Here is a 15,897-nt window from a genome sequence, read left to right on the forward strand (position 1 = left end):
GATGCGCACGCTGCACAGCAGCCACAGTTGGGAGCTGGGCATGGTGCACTGTACCTTCAGACCTCAGTGTTCTTTCCTTCTTGTGTGATACCTGGACCCAAGGCCCCGCTGACAACAGAACCAGCACAGCTCGTTCAGCAAAGAGCAACATCGGAGGGGGTTTAAACCTTCCAAATCATTAAATTTTATTTTTTAAAAATTAAATTAGACATCCAGCACAGTAACATGCCTTTCTGGCCCACGAGCCCATGCTGCCAGAATACACCAGTCAACATACAAACCCCATATGCTTTTGGAGGGTGGGAGGAAACCCACGAAGACATGGGGAGAACATACAAACTCCTTACAGACAGCACCGGATTCCAACCTGGGTTACAGGCACAGTAATGGCGCTGTGTTAACCCTGCTACCCCTATGCTTTATTTCCTTGGAGCGCAGGAGGATGAGGGCTGGTCTCACAGAGATGTGTACAGTCATGGGAGGAATAGATTGGTGAATGCAGTCTTTTGCCCAGAGGAGGGGAATCTGTAACCAGGCGACAGGTTTAAGGTGAGGGGGAGAGATTTAACAGGAACCTGACGGGATAACTGTTTCACACGGAAGGTGGTGGGTGTATGGTGCAGCCATTCTCCAGAGCTGCCATCTTTAACTGGGGTTTGATTGGTGGGGTTACCGGGTATTAATTCTGAGGTGTTGTCCCGTACAGGGTGACACCATGGATGTGGCCAATCACAGTGTGGTTCTCCTGCAGCAGCTGAATGTCCAACGAGAGTTTGGCTTCCTGTGTGACTGCACAGTGGCTGTGGGGGACATCCACTTCAAAGCCCATCGAGCGGTGCTAGCCGCTTTCTCCAACTACTTCAAGATGATCTTCATCCACCAATCTAGGTAAGGGCATTCTCACTCCTGCCTCCTTTGCAGGTGCCCTCTTCCCTTTCCCTTCATAGAGTCATGCAGCCCAGACATGGACCCTGCCGTCAGACATCCATTTACACTCATTCCTTGAGGAAGGGCTCAGGCCCAAAACATCGGTTATGCATCGACCTTCTATCGACATTGCTCCAGTGTTTCTGTGTTTGTATTACAATCACAGCCTTTGCAGACTTTTGTGCTATTTCTGTACAACCCACTTTCCTCTCACCTTGCCTCAGATTGCCAGCAGTTTACAGCAATCAATTAAAGTCATGCATGTCCTTTGGGATGTGGGAGAAAACAGGAGCATCAAAAGGGGAAATGCATATTGTCACGGAAAATGTGCAAACTCCATGTAGTCAGCACCTGAAGTGGGGATTGAAGCTGGGTCTCTGGAGCAGGAGGTCATCTGTACCAGTGTGCTGCTGTGTGGAGCATCTCTCCCTCCCTCATTCATGTCCCTCTCCTTTTCTCCCATCTCCATTTACCACCTCTCTCCAAACCTGGTTGAACCTCCCACCCTTTTTGTGGTATAACAGTGTTGTTTGCTCCTACACCCTTGGCCCTGTCCCCTGCAGAAGTGCAGCCCTCCCTTGGCTCTGTCCCCCTCAGCTGTGCAGCTCTCGGCCTGCAGTGGCGCTGCGCTCCATGGGCCCTGTCCGGCGCCGCACTCCCTCGACCCTGTCCCCCACAGTGGTGCCATGCTCCCTCAGCCCTGTCCCCCGCAGTGAGTGCGTGTGTGCACGCAGGCAATATCCAGATCCTGTGGGAGCACTCCTCAACTCCTGTGATCTCTCTCTCCCTGACAGTGACTATATCAAGATGCAGCCAGTGGACATTCAGCCAGACATCTTCAGCTACTTGCTGCACCTCATGTACACGGGCAAAGGGCCGAAGCAGCCCGTGGACCCCAATCGCCTGGAAGAAGGCATCCGCTTCCTGCATGCCTACAACCTAGTCCACGACCCGGGCCACAGCGGGCAGGTCTTTGCTCAGCATCACGAGGTGCTGCCCTTGCAGTCACCCAACCTCTACGGCATCCAGATATCCGGCTCACAGAAGCTGCAGGTTCGGGACGTCCAGCCGTCTGTCAGCCGTGGCGGAGCACGAGCCCAGACCGCAGAGCAGCCCTGCCCTTTGCCCCCAGTGGCAGCCGCCAACATCCCCGAACACCGGTACGCCAGGCCTCCCATTGGCCAAGATCCTTCAGGGCAGCCGGGGACGGAGGAGGGCAGCCCCAGCTCGCCAGCTGCATCCCGGGGGCTGCTGTCAGGCGGGCTGCAGGTTCCTGGCCTCAGCTTCAAGCGGGGAAAGACCCACAAACTCTACTCCTGCCACTACTGCGGGGAGAGGTTTTCCACACGGGGAAGCCTGCGGGATCACCTATACTCCCACGCCAGCGGCACCCTGCCCTCTGGGAACCCCACCGAGAGCAGGGGCCTCGGGGACTCCCAGGAGGCAGAGAAATCCGAGGGGCTTCCGACGCCAAGCAGTGAAAACCTCCTCGCACCCTGTGACCAGCAAGCGGGCAACAGTCCAGACGAGCAGCCACCTGTTGGCCTCACAGTGACCATAGGAACCTATGGGGACATGGTCGACACTGGAAACAGCTACGGGGCAGCCAAGAGGAGGAAGTTCTCCTGTACTATGTGCGGCTGTGAGTATCTGAAACCCCTTAAGGGGCTGGTGGAGGGATGGATGTGGGCAGGGTACTGAGGGCTGGCCCAGTCAAGGGGTTGTAGAGTTCTCCAGCACAGAAACAGACCCTTTGGCCCAACTTGTCTATTCTAACCAAGCTAATCCAATTTTGGCCCATATCCCTCCAAACCACTCCTATCCGTGCACCGCCTCAATAAAATCTCTTGACCCAAAATATTGACCAACTATTTGTACAAAGGATGCTGCGTGAACTGCTGAGTTATTCCCTTTTGCGTTGTTTGTTCAAGTTTTCAGCGTTTGTTTTGGAGGTCTGGAAAATCACAGGTCACCCACTGGTCAAGAAGGGAGGGAGATAGCAAAAGGAAATTCTAGACTGGTTCGCCTGACGTCAGTGGTTGGGAAGATGTTGGAGTCAATTGTAAAGGATGAGATTACGGAGTGCTGGGAGGCACATGATAGGATAAGCCACAGCCAGTATGGGTTCCTTAAGGGAAAATGTTCCTTGACAAACCTTTGAAAAAGATGCAGTGTGTATTGTGTATTTGGATTTTCAGAAGGCCTTTGACAAGGTGCTGCACGTGAGGCTACTTCACAAGATCAGAACTCGGGTAAGATAAGTCAGGGGGCACCTTACAAAACACAATGTCAGTTCTACATTTGGGTGGCAATTTAATTTGCCAAAGGAGGTAAACTTTTTAAAATTAAATTTGACCTACAGCCCTATGACACTTAATCCTCACCCTCTTCGGTCTTTTGTCACTGGGAACGGCGTGAAATTTGATAATTGGAAACATCTTGTGAATAAATGTGAAAGTATCCTTTGCTGCTCTAACTTCCTGTCACATGGTGACCAGCCTTTAGGACATAGACCCCTCAATGTTGTGCCGACCTATAATATTCCTTAAGAAAGCACTAAACCCTCCCTACCCCATAATCCTCTATTTTTCTGTGTAAGGCCCTAATGTTTGAGCCTCCACCACCACCCTGGCGAGGCATTCCAGGGACCCACAGCTCTCTGTGTAAAAATAAATAAATAGAAACCCCTGACGTCTCCCCCAAATTTCCCTCCCTTCACTTTGTAGACATGTCCTCTGGTGTTTGCTATGTTTGCCCTGGGAAACAGGCGCTGGCTGACAACCTTATCTGCCTCTCATAATCTTGTAGACCTCTTAAGTCTCTTTTCATCTTTCTATGCTTCAAAGAGAAAAGTCCCAGCTCTGCTAATTTTGCTTCATAAGGCTTATTTTACAATCCAGTCTTTTTTTCTTTGGCTTGGCTTCGCGGGCAAAGATTTATGGAGGGGTAATTCAGGTCGGTGGCTGTCAGCCTTGTCTAGCATGGTTCTGATGTTCCAGCATGCTAGCTTGAGTTTGTGTGCATCTTTTGAGGGGGAGGACGTGGAGGGGGAGGACGTGGACCTGTCCTCGGGCCTGAGCAAAGGAGCTTTTAGGTGGAGTGCAGTGTGCGCAGTACTGGCCCCACCCTTTACATCCATGGTTCGTGTGCCATGGCCAAGCAAGCTGGGACGTGGCAGCGAGGTCCTTGGGTCGTAGGTTTTATATCGGAGTGGCCTTCTCCTATGCAGGTTTCTTACCCGGGCTGGTCAGACCATACTGCCTGGAAAGGTCCTGGTAAAACCCCCACAGCTTCCACATCCTTCCTATAATGAGCAGATTTCTGGAATTTTCTTGCTGAGCCATAAACACACTGGTCTAACATTTCTGTACCTCAGCTAATTAAGGCAAGTGGACACTTCATCTACTGCAGTGTACGAGAGAAACTTGGCAGGTCATGCAACATCTATGAAAAGTAGATATTTTGGGCCTAGGGTACTGTACTCAATCCCAGCAACTGGAAACTTCCTTGTTCAACTCCATTCAGCTGCTCCACTGCAGTCACTGTGAAAGATGCCAACTTTGTTCTGTCTTTGCAGAGTGTTCTGTGGGATTCTCTCTCACTGCTCTCCTTCAGTTATCCCTGGAGCTCTCAACCTCTGTGACCATGTGATCATCCAAGGGCAAGGCCTGAAATTATGGTTACCCTTTACTTCCTGTGGAGGGTGTGTGACCTGCTGGGATTCTCCAGCATGTTTGTGTGTTGAAATAAAAGTTTGCAGACACCGTGGTTGAAGTAAAAACGCGACGCTGGAGAAACTCAACAGGTCAAACAGTGTAAATATAGCAGAGATAAAAATACAGAACCAACATTTCGGGCTTGAGCCTTTCATCAAGGTATGAGCAAAATGTAGGCAGGTGCCTGAATAAAATGGTGAGGGTGGGGGGGGAAAGAAGAGGCATCAACAACTCTGTGGTAGAGAGAGTGGAGAGCACCAAGTTCCTAAGAGTTCACTTAACTCGTGACCTTTCGTGGACACTCACCATCACCTCACTTGTCAGGAAGGCACAACAGCAACTGCACATCCTGAGAAGACTGAATCTGTTGTGTTGTGTTTGGAAGAGTATCTGGTTCGGTGGGTTCACAGAGAGATCAGTCTGGACACGTTATAATTACAGCTAACTTTATTGATCACACAGGAGACAAACAAAGGAGAATGTCAAACAATTCTTAATTTCTCCACTTCTAAACAACTATATAGACATTCACTTCTGACACAGGTTGGACTCTGATATCAGTGGCCACCTATCTTTTACACGCTTACACACGTGTACGCACTCTACAGACAGGCCCTTTCAGTCACACCCCCGGTTCCCTGTACCAACGGGGTTGTGGCTCTCTGCACGCTCTGATCTATCGCAGCACTATGGCTCAACTTAAGTGTAGTGCACACCTTACCTGCGACTCTTCCAGCGATGTCCACAGTAGCAACCTGGTGTGGTTGGTGTCCCGGACTTGGACCATGAGGCAAAGAGAAAGAAATATGCTGTGCATTGATGCTTTATACAGTTCTGGGCTGGGTGTATAACCAATGATAAACCAAAGTAATTAGCCAATGGCAAGGTATGCACTAATGGGTGGCTGGAGCCCAACCTTGATTGGCAGGTAATGCGACTTCCGAATAAGTTTCAGTCAGGGAGGACGTGGCCACCCACAATCCACAATATTCCACCACAACCCACAGATAAAAATTGGCCACCATTATGTCAACCTTCTACAAAAGGTCTATCGAGAGTGTTCTGGGCAGCTACATCACAGTGCGGTACAGTTGCTGGAGAGAAATAGATCGGAGGTCAATCCACAGGACCATAAGAGTGGCAGAGAGGATCACCTGAGTCTTCTTTCCCCCCATCGATGTGATCTGCTGGGATCATTGTTGGAAGAGTGCACACTAAACATTGAGGACCCTTTCCACCCCGTACAGGGCATCTTTCAGCTGCTTCCTTCGGGGAAGAGATACAGGTGTATCAGAACCAACACCACCAGGCTGAGGAACAGCTTTTTCCCATGTGCTGAATGACCAAAGGAACTGCTCACACTAACGATCCCAGTGTCTCCTATTCATAAAGCAATTTTCAGGATTTGGCCTGGTACAGTTTGCTCATGCCTTGATGAAGGGCTCAAGCCCAAAACTTTCATTATGACTCCTGCCTACATTTTGCTAATACTTTGATGAAGAGCTCTAGACCGAAACCTTGGTTACGTATCTTTATCTTTAACCAGCTGAGTTTCTCTGGCATTGTGTTTTTACATTTGTGTACTGCACTCGACCCCAGGATCTGCAGACTTTCTTGTTTAACCTCAGCTACTTCCCTGCTACTGTTGGGATCTGTGGGAATGCACTCCAAGATGATCCTATTATGAAGATTAAAGAACGTGGCTTGACTGGAAAATTCTAAGACACTACATGGGCTGGGATATTCCTCATCAAAGAGCAGGCAAAAGTGAGATCAGTGGGCTGTACAAGGTTAAAGGGGAAAGCCAATTGCCTCAGCATATCGTTTTTTTTTAAAGTTTAAAGATTTGAAATAATTGAACCATTTATGGTCAGCTATGTCGAGAAGTTTGTTTTGTGTGTTCTCCAGGGAAATCTATATTTTGGCAAGAATAAAAAAAAAGAAAGCACATCTCTATTATGACGCTAACGTCCCGGGTTCGAATCCGTCGCTGTCTGTAAGGAGTTTGTATATTCTCCCATGCCTGCGTGGGTTTCCCCGGGTCTCTGGTTTCTTCCCACCCTTCAAAATGGACTGGGGGTTGTAGGTCAGTTGGGTGTAATTAGTGGCACAGACTCATGGGCCGGAATCGGCTTCTACAATGTTGTAAATAAACATATAAATTTAATTTAAAAAAAAATCATAGTATTACAATGTGCAGGGGATAAAGAAAGATACAGTTAAACAGAGCAAGGCTTCATTTTGTGCTCTCCAAGAGTCTGGTAACAAAGAAACTGTCCTTGAGTGTTATTGAGGTAAATCAAGGTACTTGAGCACATAATAAAACAGAAGTGCAAGAGATAATGTTTCAGTGTGTAAGAGATAATGTTGATGTCAGACAACAGCAGGGAAGGAACTGCCCTTGAAACTGGAGATGTCTATTTTAAAAAAATTAAACTGGTGCACTGCACCAACAGGAGGAAGGAGAAGAGAGTATAATTAGGGTGGGACAAGTCCTTTAAAATGTTCCTGAGGCAGCGGGATTGGCTCAAGAGTTAAAGAGGAGGCGAGAAGAATGTTTTCACTCAAGAGGATGGGGGGAGGCCTGTAAGGGCATTGGTAGAAGCTCCCAGCACATTTAAACATTTGCTGGGCATGTACCTGAAGCACCTTGACTAGCTGTGTTGGAGGGTGGGATCAGGCTGAGGAGTTCTTGTTCAAACATGGACAAGACAGCCTGAACAATCCCCGTGGTTCTATATTTTCAGTGATTCTCAGCCAAGCGGAAAAGTATTGTGGCACGCAATTACTCATCCAGAGAAGGAAGTACCAGCTGCTTAAATCTGAAGGATCTTGGCTCTACAAACCTCTCACAATTTAAAATTTTTAAAAATGTAGACAGGCACCATGATAACAGGCTATTTTGGCCCACGAGCCCGTGTCACCCAATTAACCTACAGCTCCCGGTATGTATTGAATGGTGGGAGGAAACTGCCCCCAGGAAAAAACCTCACGCAGACATGGGAATAACATACAAACTCCTGACAGACAGCACTAGATTTGAACCCTGGTCTCGAGCACTGGCACTGTAACAGCGTTGCGCCCCTATGAAGTAGAAGTACAAAATACTGGTTTGGCCGTATCTGTCGATGTTTCAAGTCAAAGATCCATTGTCAGAACTGGATGGAGATGAGTTTGTTCACCTCCAGGGAGGGAACTGTCTCTGATGTTGGGAATGCAGATGTGATTGTGCCTAAGGATGCTGGAACAATGCACAAAAGTGGGGAGGAACTCAGCAGGTCACACTACATTCATGGGAAGCAATAGGAAGGTGTCAGACTCAAGCCTTTGACTGCTTTTCAAAGATGCTGTGTGACCTCTTGAATTCCTTCAGCATTGTGCATGATGAGGACGTCTCTGATGGGGGGGACATGTATGAAGGGGATGTCGCTTATGGAGGGAGATGTTTCTGGGGGAAGTATGGGATGGGGATATCAGTGATGGAGATATCTCTGGGCTTGTGTGTGATGGGGTAACACGACAATGGCCTCGTGGGCTTAAAAAATTACTAAACAAAAAGGGGGAGCCTTCAGAAGGATCTGGGAGATTTCCAGTTTGAGAAGCAGGTACACCACAACGATAAATATTGACAGGAGTTCTGTGACTCAGTGTGAGCAGGATTGACGGGCCTCAACCCCACTTTCCCTCCACCAACATGAACCACGTTACCCTAACTGAGGGCAGGCAAGTGTTCATAGTTCCTGCTTTTCTACTCCAGTCAGATGCCATAGCTGCTCTGTGGTTAGTAAAGGATTATTAAGGTGGTATGTGAATGGAAAAATGTTGAGAACCACTGCCCCAGACCTTGTAACTGTGCTCTTTACACCTGCTGTATGAAGGATAGAAATAATGGAACGTGAGTAAATGTAACCAGGCTTTTTCCACTGAGTGTAGGTGAGATAAAAACCAGAGGACATGGGTTAAGGGTGAAAGGGGAAAAGTTTAGGGGGAACTTCGTCACACAGTGTGGTTGGAATGTGAAACAAGCTGCCAGCTGAGGTGGTGAACGTGGGCTCAATTTTAGCATTTAAGAAGAATTTGGACCAGTACATGTATGGGAAGGCTATGGACTGTGTGCGAGTCAGTGGGACCAGGAAAAAAAAAGGTTTGGCGTAGACTAGAAGAGCTAAAGAGCGTGTTTCTGTGCTTTAGTGTTGTCAGGACTCTCACGGCACCAGGGTTAGTTAACATGAGGAAAGCCCCTTGAACTTGAAGCCCTCACACTGACACGCCTCTGTCTGTCTGTCTGTCCCCTTCCTAGACTCAGCTGAGACGGAGCCTGCTGCAGCGCCCCCCACAGGCCCGGAGGACCCGGCCGCCGCAGCGCCCCCCGCAGCCCCGGAGGACCCGGCCACCGCAGCACCCCCCGCAGGCCCGGAGGACCCGGCCGCCGCAGCGCCCCCCGCAGGCCCGGAGGACCCGGCCGCCGCAGCGCCCCCCGCAGGCCCGGAGGACCCAGCCGCCGCAGCGCCCCCTGCAGGCCCAGAGGACAATGAAATAGAAATACAAAATGCTGATCTGGCTGGACCTGTGGATGTTTCTGGTCAAAGACCCATTGTCAGAACTGGGTTGGAGATAAGTTTGTTTAGCTGCAGGGAAGTTGGGGGAGGGAACTGTCTCTGATGTTGGGAATGCATATTTGATTGTCTACAGATGCTGGAGAACTGGAACAACACAAAAGTGCTGGCTGAATTCAGCAGGTCACACAGCATCCGTGGGAAGCAATAGGAAGGGCGCAGACACGAAAATGTGACTGCTTATTGCTTTTCATGGATCCTGTGTGACCTGCTGAGTTCCTCCAGCAAATATGGGTATTGTGCGTGATAAGGACGGCTCTACTGGGGGGACATGTGCGAAGGGGATGCCGCTTATGAAGGGAGAGTGACTGATGTCACCAGTGTGACCTTGTGGGCTAAAAAAACTGAACAAAGAGTGAATGGGAGCTATCAGACAGATCTGGGAGATTTCCAGTTTGAGAAACAACGATAAATATTGACAGGAGTTCTGTGACTCAGTGTGAGCAGGGTTGACGGGCCTCAACCCCACTTTCCCACCACCAGCATGAACCACGTTACTCTAGCTGAGGGCAGGCAAGTGTTCATAGTTCCTGCTTTTCTACTCCAGTCGGATGCCATAGCTGCTCTGTGGTTAATAAGGGATTATTTAAGGTGGTATGTGAATGGAAAAAGAAAGGTTGAAAACCACTGACTCGGACCTTGTAACTGTGCTCTTTACACCTGCTGTATGAAGGGAACGTGAGTAAATGCAACCAAGCATTTTCCACTGAGGGTAGATGAGATGAAAGCCAGAGACATGGGTTAAGGATGAAAGGGAAAAAGTTTAAGGGGAACCTTCTTCACACAGAGTGGTGAGAGTGGAATGAGCTGCCAGCTGGGGTGGTGAATGTGGGCTCAGTTTTAACATTTAAGAAGAATTTGGATCGGGTGCATGGATGGGAGTGGTTTGGAGGGCTATGGACTGGGTGCAGGTCAGTGGGACTGGGCAGAATAATAGTTGTGAAAATACATAACCGACATTTCGGGCTTGAGCCCTTCATCGAGGTACCATCCATTATGTATTTTCAATCTTTGATGTATAAAAGACCCTGTTTGACCTGCTGAGTTTCTTCACATCGAGTTTTACTTCACATCCTGTGCTGACTTTTGTGTTTTGCTTCAGATTAAGTTGTGCACAGACTAGAGGGGCTGAATGGTTGTTGTCCAGTTAGTCTGCTTACAGAACTCTTCTCACTTCACGAGGGTTAATATGACATAATTTAGAAAGCAGGCAAAGGGGTCATAAGAAGTATATGGTAACCAGGAAGGAGCTTAAAGACTTAGGAGAGCTCAAAGGGGGATTGAGAAGGCCTTGGCATGTAGGATTAAGGAGAACCCCAAGGTGTTCTATGCTTATGAGAAGAACACAAGGATCATGAGAATGAAGGTAGGGCTGCTGAAGGATAAAAGAGGCAACATGCCTGGAGATGGAGGATGTTGGGGACATCCTAAATGAAAACTTTGCTTCAATATTCACAGGAGGAAAAGACCTGGACAGGATGAGGTTGGAATAAAACAAGCCTGTGCGCTGGATGTTGTGGAGATTAAGGAACAGGAAATGTTTGATCTTAAAAACATTAAGATTGATAAGCCCCAGGACCAGATGCTCTACACCAAAGGTTACTGTGGGAGGTGACCCAAGATATAGCTGGGACGGTAGCTATGATCTTTGAGTCCTCTTTGGCCACAGGGGAGTTGCTGGAGGATTGGTGAATGGGAAGTAGAAACATAGAAGATAGGAGCAGGAGTAGGTCATTCGACCCTTCGAGCCTGCTCCGCCATTCAACGAGATCATGGCTGATCTTAAAGTTCAGTACCCCGTCCCCGCCTTCTCTCCGTAACCTTTAATACCCTTATACTGAAGAAATAGATCTAATTCCCTCTTAAATAGATTGAATGAACCTGCCTCTACTGCCCTCTTGGCAATGAATTCCACAGATTCATCACCCTCTGGGTCAAGAAATTCCTCCTCATCTCGATCCTAAATGGTTTGCCTATTATCCTCAAACCATGGCCCCGGGTTCTGGATTTTCCCATCCTTGGAAACATCGCATCTGCATCCATTCTGTCCAGTCCTGCCAGAATTTTATAGGTCGCTATGAGATCCCCTCTCAATCTTCTAAACTCCAGTGAGTACAATCCCAATTTGCGCAATCTTTCCTCACAAGTCATTCCTGCCATTCCAGGTATCAGCCTGGTGAATCGCCTCTGCACTCCCTCCATTGCAAGAACATCCTTCCTTAGATAAGGTGACCAAAACTGCACACAATACTCCAGGTGGGGTCTCACCAAGGCCCTGAACAGCTCCAGTAAGGTATCCTTGTTCCTAGACTCAAACCCTCTTGATATGAAGGCCAACATACCATTTGCCTTTTTAACCGCCTGCTGTACCTGCATGCTCGCCTTCAGAGACTGGTGTACAAGTACCCTTAGGTCTCTCTGCACTTCCCCATCTCTTAATCTATTGCCATTCAAATAGTAATCTGCCCTCCGGTTTGTATTACCAAAGTGGATAACCTCACATTTATCCACATTGTAGTGCATTTGCCATGTATTTTCCCAGTCCCTCAATTTATCCAAATCACACTGGAGCTTCCTGACCCCCTCTTCCGTGCACACAACCCCTCCTAGCTTAGTGTCATCTCCAAATTTGGAGATATTCCATCCAATCCCCTCATCCAGATCATTAATGTAAATTGTGAACAGCTGGGGTAGTTCCCTTGTTTAAAAAAGGTAATAGGGAGAATCCTGGGAATTGTAGACCAGTGAGTCTTGCGTCAATAGTATGCAAACTATTGGAAAGGATTCTTAAGGATAAGATCTATGAGCATTTGGAGAAGACCAGTCTATTCAAGGATAGTCAGCAGGGCTTTGTGAAGGGAAAATCATGCCTCAAGTTTTTTTGAGGAGGTAACAAAAGAAATTGATGAAGATAGGATGGTAGATGTGGACAAAATCAATTTTAATAAGGTATTTGACAAGGTCCTCCATGGTAGACTTGTTCAGAGAGTCATATCATGGGATCCATGGAAACTTGGCTATAGGGATTTAAAAGAAAATTGGCTTGCATGATGAAAGCAGAGAGCAGTAGTGGAAGGAATGTTTTCTGCCTGGAGGTCAGTGACTAGTGGAGACCCACAGGGATCAGTTGTGAGACTCCCTGCTCTTTGTGATTTTTATAAATGAACTAGATGAAGAGGCGGAAGGACGAGTCAATATATTTACAGATGATGTGAAGGTTGGAGGAGTTTTGGATGGAGTTGATGGAGTTACATGAGGATATCGACAGGCTGCAGAGTTGGGCAGTAAAGTGGCAGATGGATTTAAATCCGGATAAGTGAGAGATAATACATTTTGGTAGGTCAAACCACAAGGCTGACTACATGGTTAATGGTTGGTTACTTAAGAGTGTGGATGAACAGGGGGACCTTGAGGTCCAAATCAGTACATCTCTCAAAGCTGCCGTTCAGGTTGATAGGATAGTTAAGAAGGCCTGTGGGATGTTGGGCTTTATTAATCAGGGGATTGAGTTCAAGAGTTGAGAGATCATCTGGCAGCTCTACACATTTCTGGTTATACCACAAGGAAGCTGCTGAGGGGTGCTGCCCAGACAACTGGGAGCAGGAGCTGGAGGAGACAGTGGGTGCAGTGTTGCTGCAGGCCAACAATGAGGGCAGCCTCTGCGGCTGAATCCCAGTTCCCCGCACACACACCCAACTGGCCGGCCCCTAGACCCAGCAGCCCAGGGTGGGAGGAGGGGATTGGATCCACGGCATGCACCACTCAGTGCAGAATGTGCCAGTTTTATTCCCAGTTGAAACATCTTAGAATAAAGCAAGAGTGGCTCATCATCAAGAAGTCAAACAAGGGGAGGGAACATTTGAAGTGAAAAATAGACAAGAATGATAATTGGTCAGAAATATAGAAAGGACCCTAGATAACTCGGGTATAAAACATGGAAGTCTGCAAACACCGTGGTTGAAGTAAAAACACAATACTAGAGAAACTCAGCAGGTCAAACAGAATTTTATATAGCAAAAGTAAAACACGAAACTGCAGACACTGTGACTGAAGTAAACACACGATGCCGGAGAAACTCAGCAACAGTGTCCTTTATGTAGCAAAGATAAAGATACAAAACCAATGTTTTGGGCCTGAGCCCTTCATCAAAGTCTGGAAAAATGTCAGCATGTGCCTGAAAAAAATGGGAGAGGAGCACGAACCCAAAGGCAGGAGGTAACGGGTGGATAAGAGAGGGAAGGCGGAGGAAAGATGGCTCAAGACTGGAGAAGGTAGGGGATGGGGAACTGGAGGAAAGAAGGGAAAGGGAGTATTATACTCCGTTCTGGTCACTTCATAGGAAGGACATGGAAGCTGTGGAGAGGGAGCAGAGGAGATTTACCAGGATGTTGCTTGGATTGGAAAAATAATCTCATGAGGCAAGGTTAGCAGAGCTGGGACTTCTCTCTTTGGAGCGTAGAAGGATGAGTGGAGACTTAATAGAGGTCTACATGAGAGGCATAGATAGGGTGGACGGTCACATCTGTTTCCCAGGGCTGGAATAGCAAACACCAGAAGACATGTACAAAGTGAAGGGAGGAAAGTTTAGGGGAGACATCAAGGGTAAGATTTTTTTTTTACACAGAACTGTGGGGGCCTGGAAGGCCTTGCCAGGGATGGTGGTGGAGGCTGAAACATTAGGAGCATTTAAGGGACTCTTGGACAGGCACATGGATGGAAGAAAAATAAAGTTTATGGGTCAGGGAGGGTTTAATACTTTTTAGGAAAATATGGGTCAGCATAACATTGAGGGCCGAAGGACCTGTAGTGTTCTATGTTCTATCACATAAAGCACAGGAACTGCCACAACAGAGCCTGTCGCCCCTCCAGGCCTTACCTGCTGAGTCTGTGGCCAGCAGGGCCTGGCAAGGATCAGCCTGTCTGGCCCCTCCAGGCCTCACCTGCCGAGTCTGTGTCCAGCAGGGCCTGGCAAGGATCAGCCTGTCCCGCCCCTCCAGGCCTCACCTGCCGAGTCTGTGTCCAGCAGGGCCTGGCAAGGATCAGCCTGTCCAGCCCCTCCAGGCCTCACCTGCCAAGTCTGTGTCCAGCAGGGCCTGGCAAGGATCAGCCTGTCCAGCCCCTCCAGGCCTCACCTGCCGAGTCTGTGTCCAGCAGGGCCTGGCAAGGATCAGCCTGTCCAGCCCCTCCAGGCCTCACCTGCCGAGTCTGTGTCCAGCAGGGCCTGGCAAGGATCAGCCTGTCCAGCCCCTCCAGGACGCATATATCAAACCCCACAAATGGACAGAAAGGAACAGTCATCATCCTACGGGATGGAGAGCCAGAAGATGTTCTATAACCAATGTTTTGGGCTTGAGGCCTTCAAGATATGAGCAAATAGGCAGGCATCCAGATCCTGAATATTGCTTTGTGAATATGAGAGTCTCGGGTGGTTAGTGTGTGCAGTTTCTTTGGTTGTTGCCATCTCACGACATGTGGGAAGAATCTATTCCTCAGCCTGGTGGTGCTGGCTCTGATCCTCCTGTATCTCTTTCCCGATGGGAGCACCTGAAAGGCTGCTCAATGATTTTGTGTGCCCTTTTGAGACAACGATCCCAGAAGATCACGTCGGTGGGGATGGGAGGGAGACTCTAGTCATCTTCTCTACTGCTCTTATGGTCCTGTGGGTTGACCTCCGATCCATTTCTCTGCAGCAACTGTACCAACACTGCAATGCAGCCGGCCAGGATGTTCTTGATCGGGCTCCTGTAGAAGGCTGACATAATGGTGGCTGGTGGCCTTACTCGCTTCAGTCTTCTCAGGGAGTGCAGTCGCTGTGGCACCAACCTGACAAGGGTGGAGATGTGTGTTCACTAGTTAAGTGAACTCCAAGAAACTTGGTGCTCTACTCTTCACTACAGAGTTGTTGATACTCCTGCCCTTCTCGCCCCCCCCCCCCACCCCTTGCCACCAAATTTATTCTGACGCCTGTCTACGTTTTGCTAATACCTTGATGAAGGGCTGTAAACGTTGGTTCTGTATCTTTATCTTGGCCATTATAAAGTACGCTGTTTGGCCTACTGAGTTTCTCCAGCATCATGTTTTTATTCTTCATCAAGATCTAGAATGTTAAGGATTGGGGGGTGGGGGGGGGGGGGGGGGGGGGGAGACAGTCAATCTTTCCACATCTTCAGCATCTGAGCACTCAGGAGGGCGGATCTTGGGGATAGTGAGGCAAGACAATGCCTTGCTCAGGTGTGAGTGTATGTAAATTCCAACGGTTGCAAGATTCTGTGCAACTTTTACACTGTGTGCATTCAGTCCATTTGTTGATCATTTTTTAACTTTTTTTAAAAAAAGAGACCTATGTATTTTAAATTGAAAATAAAACTTTGGATTTTCTATGGTTTGATCAAACTTTATTACAGTTCTTTGTGCCCAATGAAAATGTGTTGCTGTTTGCTCTTTCTTCTTCTTCTTTGGCTTGGCTTCGCGGACGAAGATTTATGGAGGGGGTAAAAGTCCACGTCAGCAGCAGGCTCGTTTGTGGCCGACCAGTCCGATGCGGGACAGGCAGACACGGTTGCAGCGGTTGCAGGGGAAAATTGGTGGGTTGGGGTTGGGTGTTGGGTTTTTCCTCCTTTGTCTTTTGTCAGTGAGGT

The 15,897-nt window shown here is 48.4% G+C and overlaps 1 protein-coding gene across 2 annotated transcripts in view; it reads left to right on the forward strand.

Moving 5' to 3' along the window:
- The window catches only part of LOC138753171 (zinc finger and BTB domain-containing protein 25-like), a 43,621-nt gene extending 27,980 nt beyond the window's left edge, over nucleotides 1–15,641 (forward strand). For both annotated transcript variants that reach the window (XM_069915790.1, XM_069915789.1), the window contains 3 exons: nucleotides 707–888; nucleotides 1,722–2,569; nucleotides 8,944–15,641. In XM_069915790.1, the coding sequence (XP_069771891.1) occupies nucleotides 716–888; nucleotides 1,722–2,569; nucleotides 8,944–9,305 (1,383 nt within the window). In that variant the 5' untranslated portion in view covers nucleotides 707–715 and the 3' untranslated portion in view covers nucleotides 9,306–15,641. The remainder of the gene's footprint in view (nucleotides 1–706; nucleotides 889–1,721; nucleotides 2,570–8,943) is intronic.
- Nucleotides 15,642–15,897: the final 256 nt, after the last annotated feature.

Source organism: Narcine bancroftii, chromosome 2 (genome assembly GCF_036971445.1).
Source record: "Narcine bancroftii isolate sNarBan1 chromosome 2, sNarBan1.hap1, whole genome shotgun sequence".
NCBI classification, from domain to species: Eukaryota; Metazoa; Chordata; class Chondrichthyes; order Torpediniformes; family Narcinidae; genus Narcine; species Narcine bancroftii.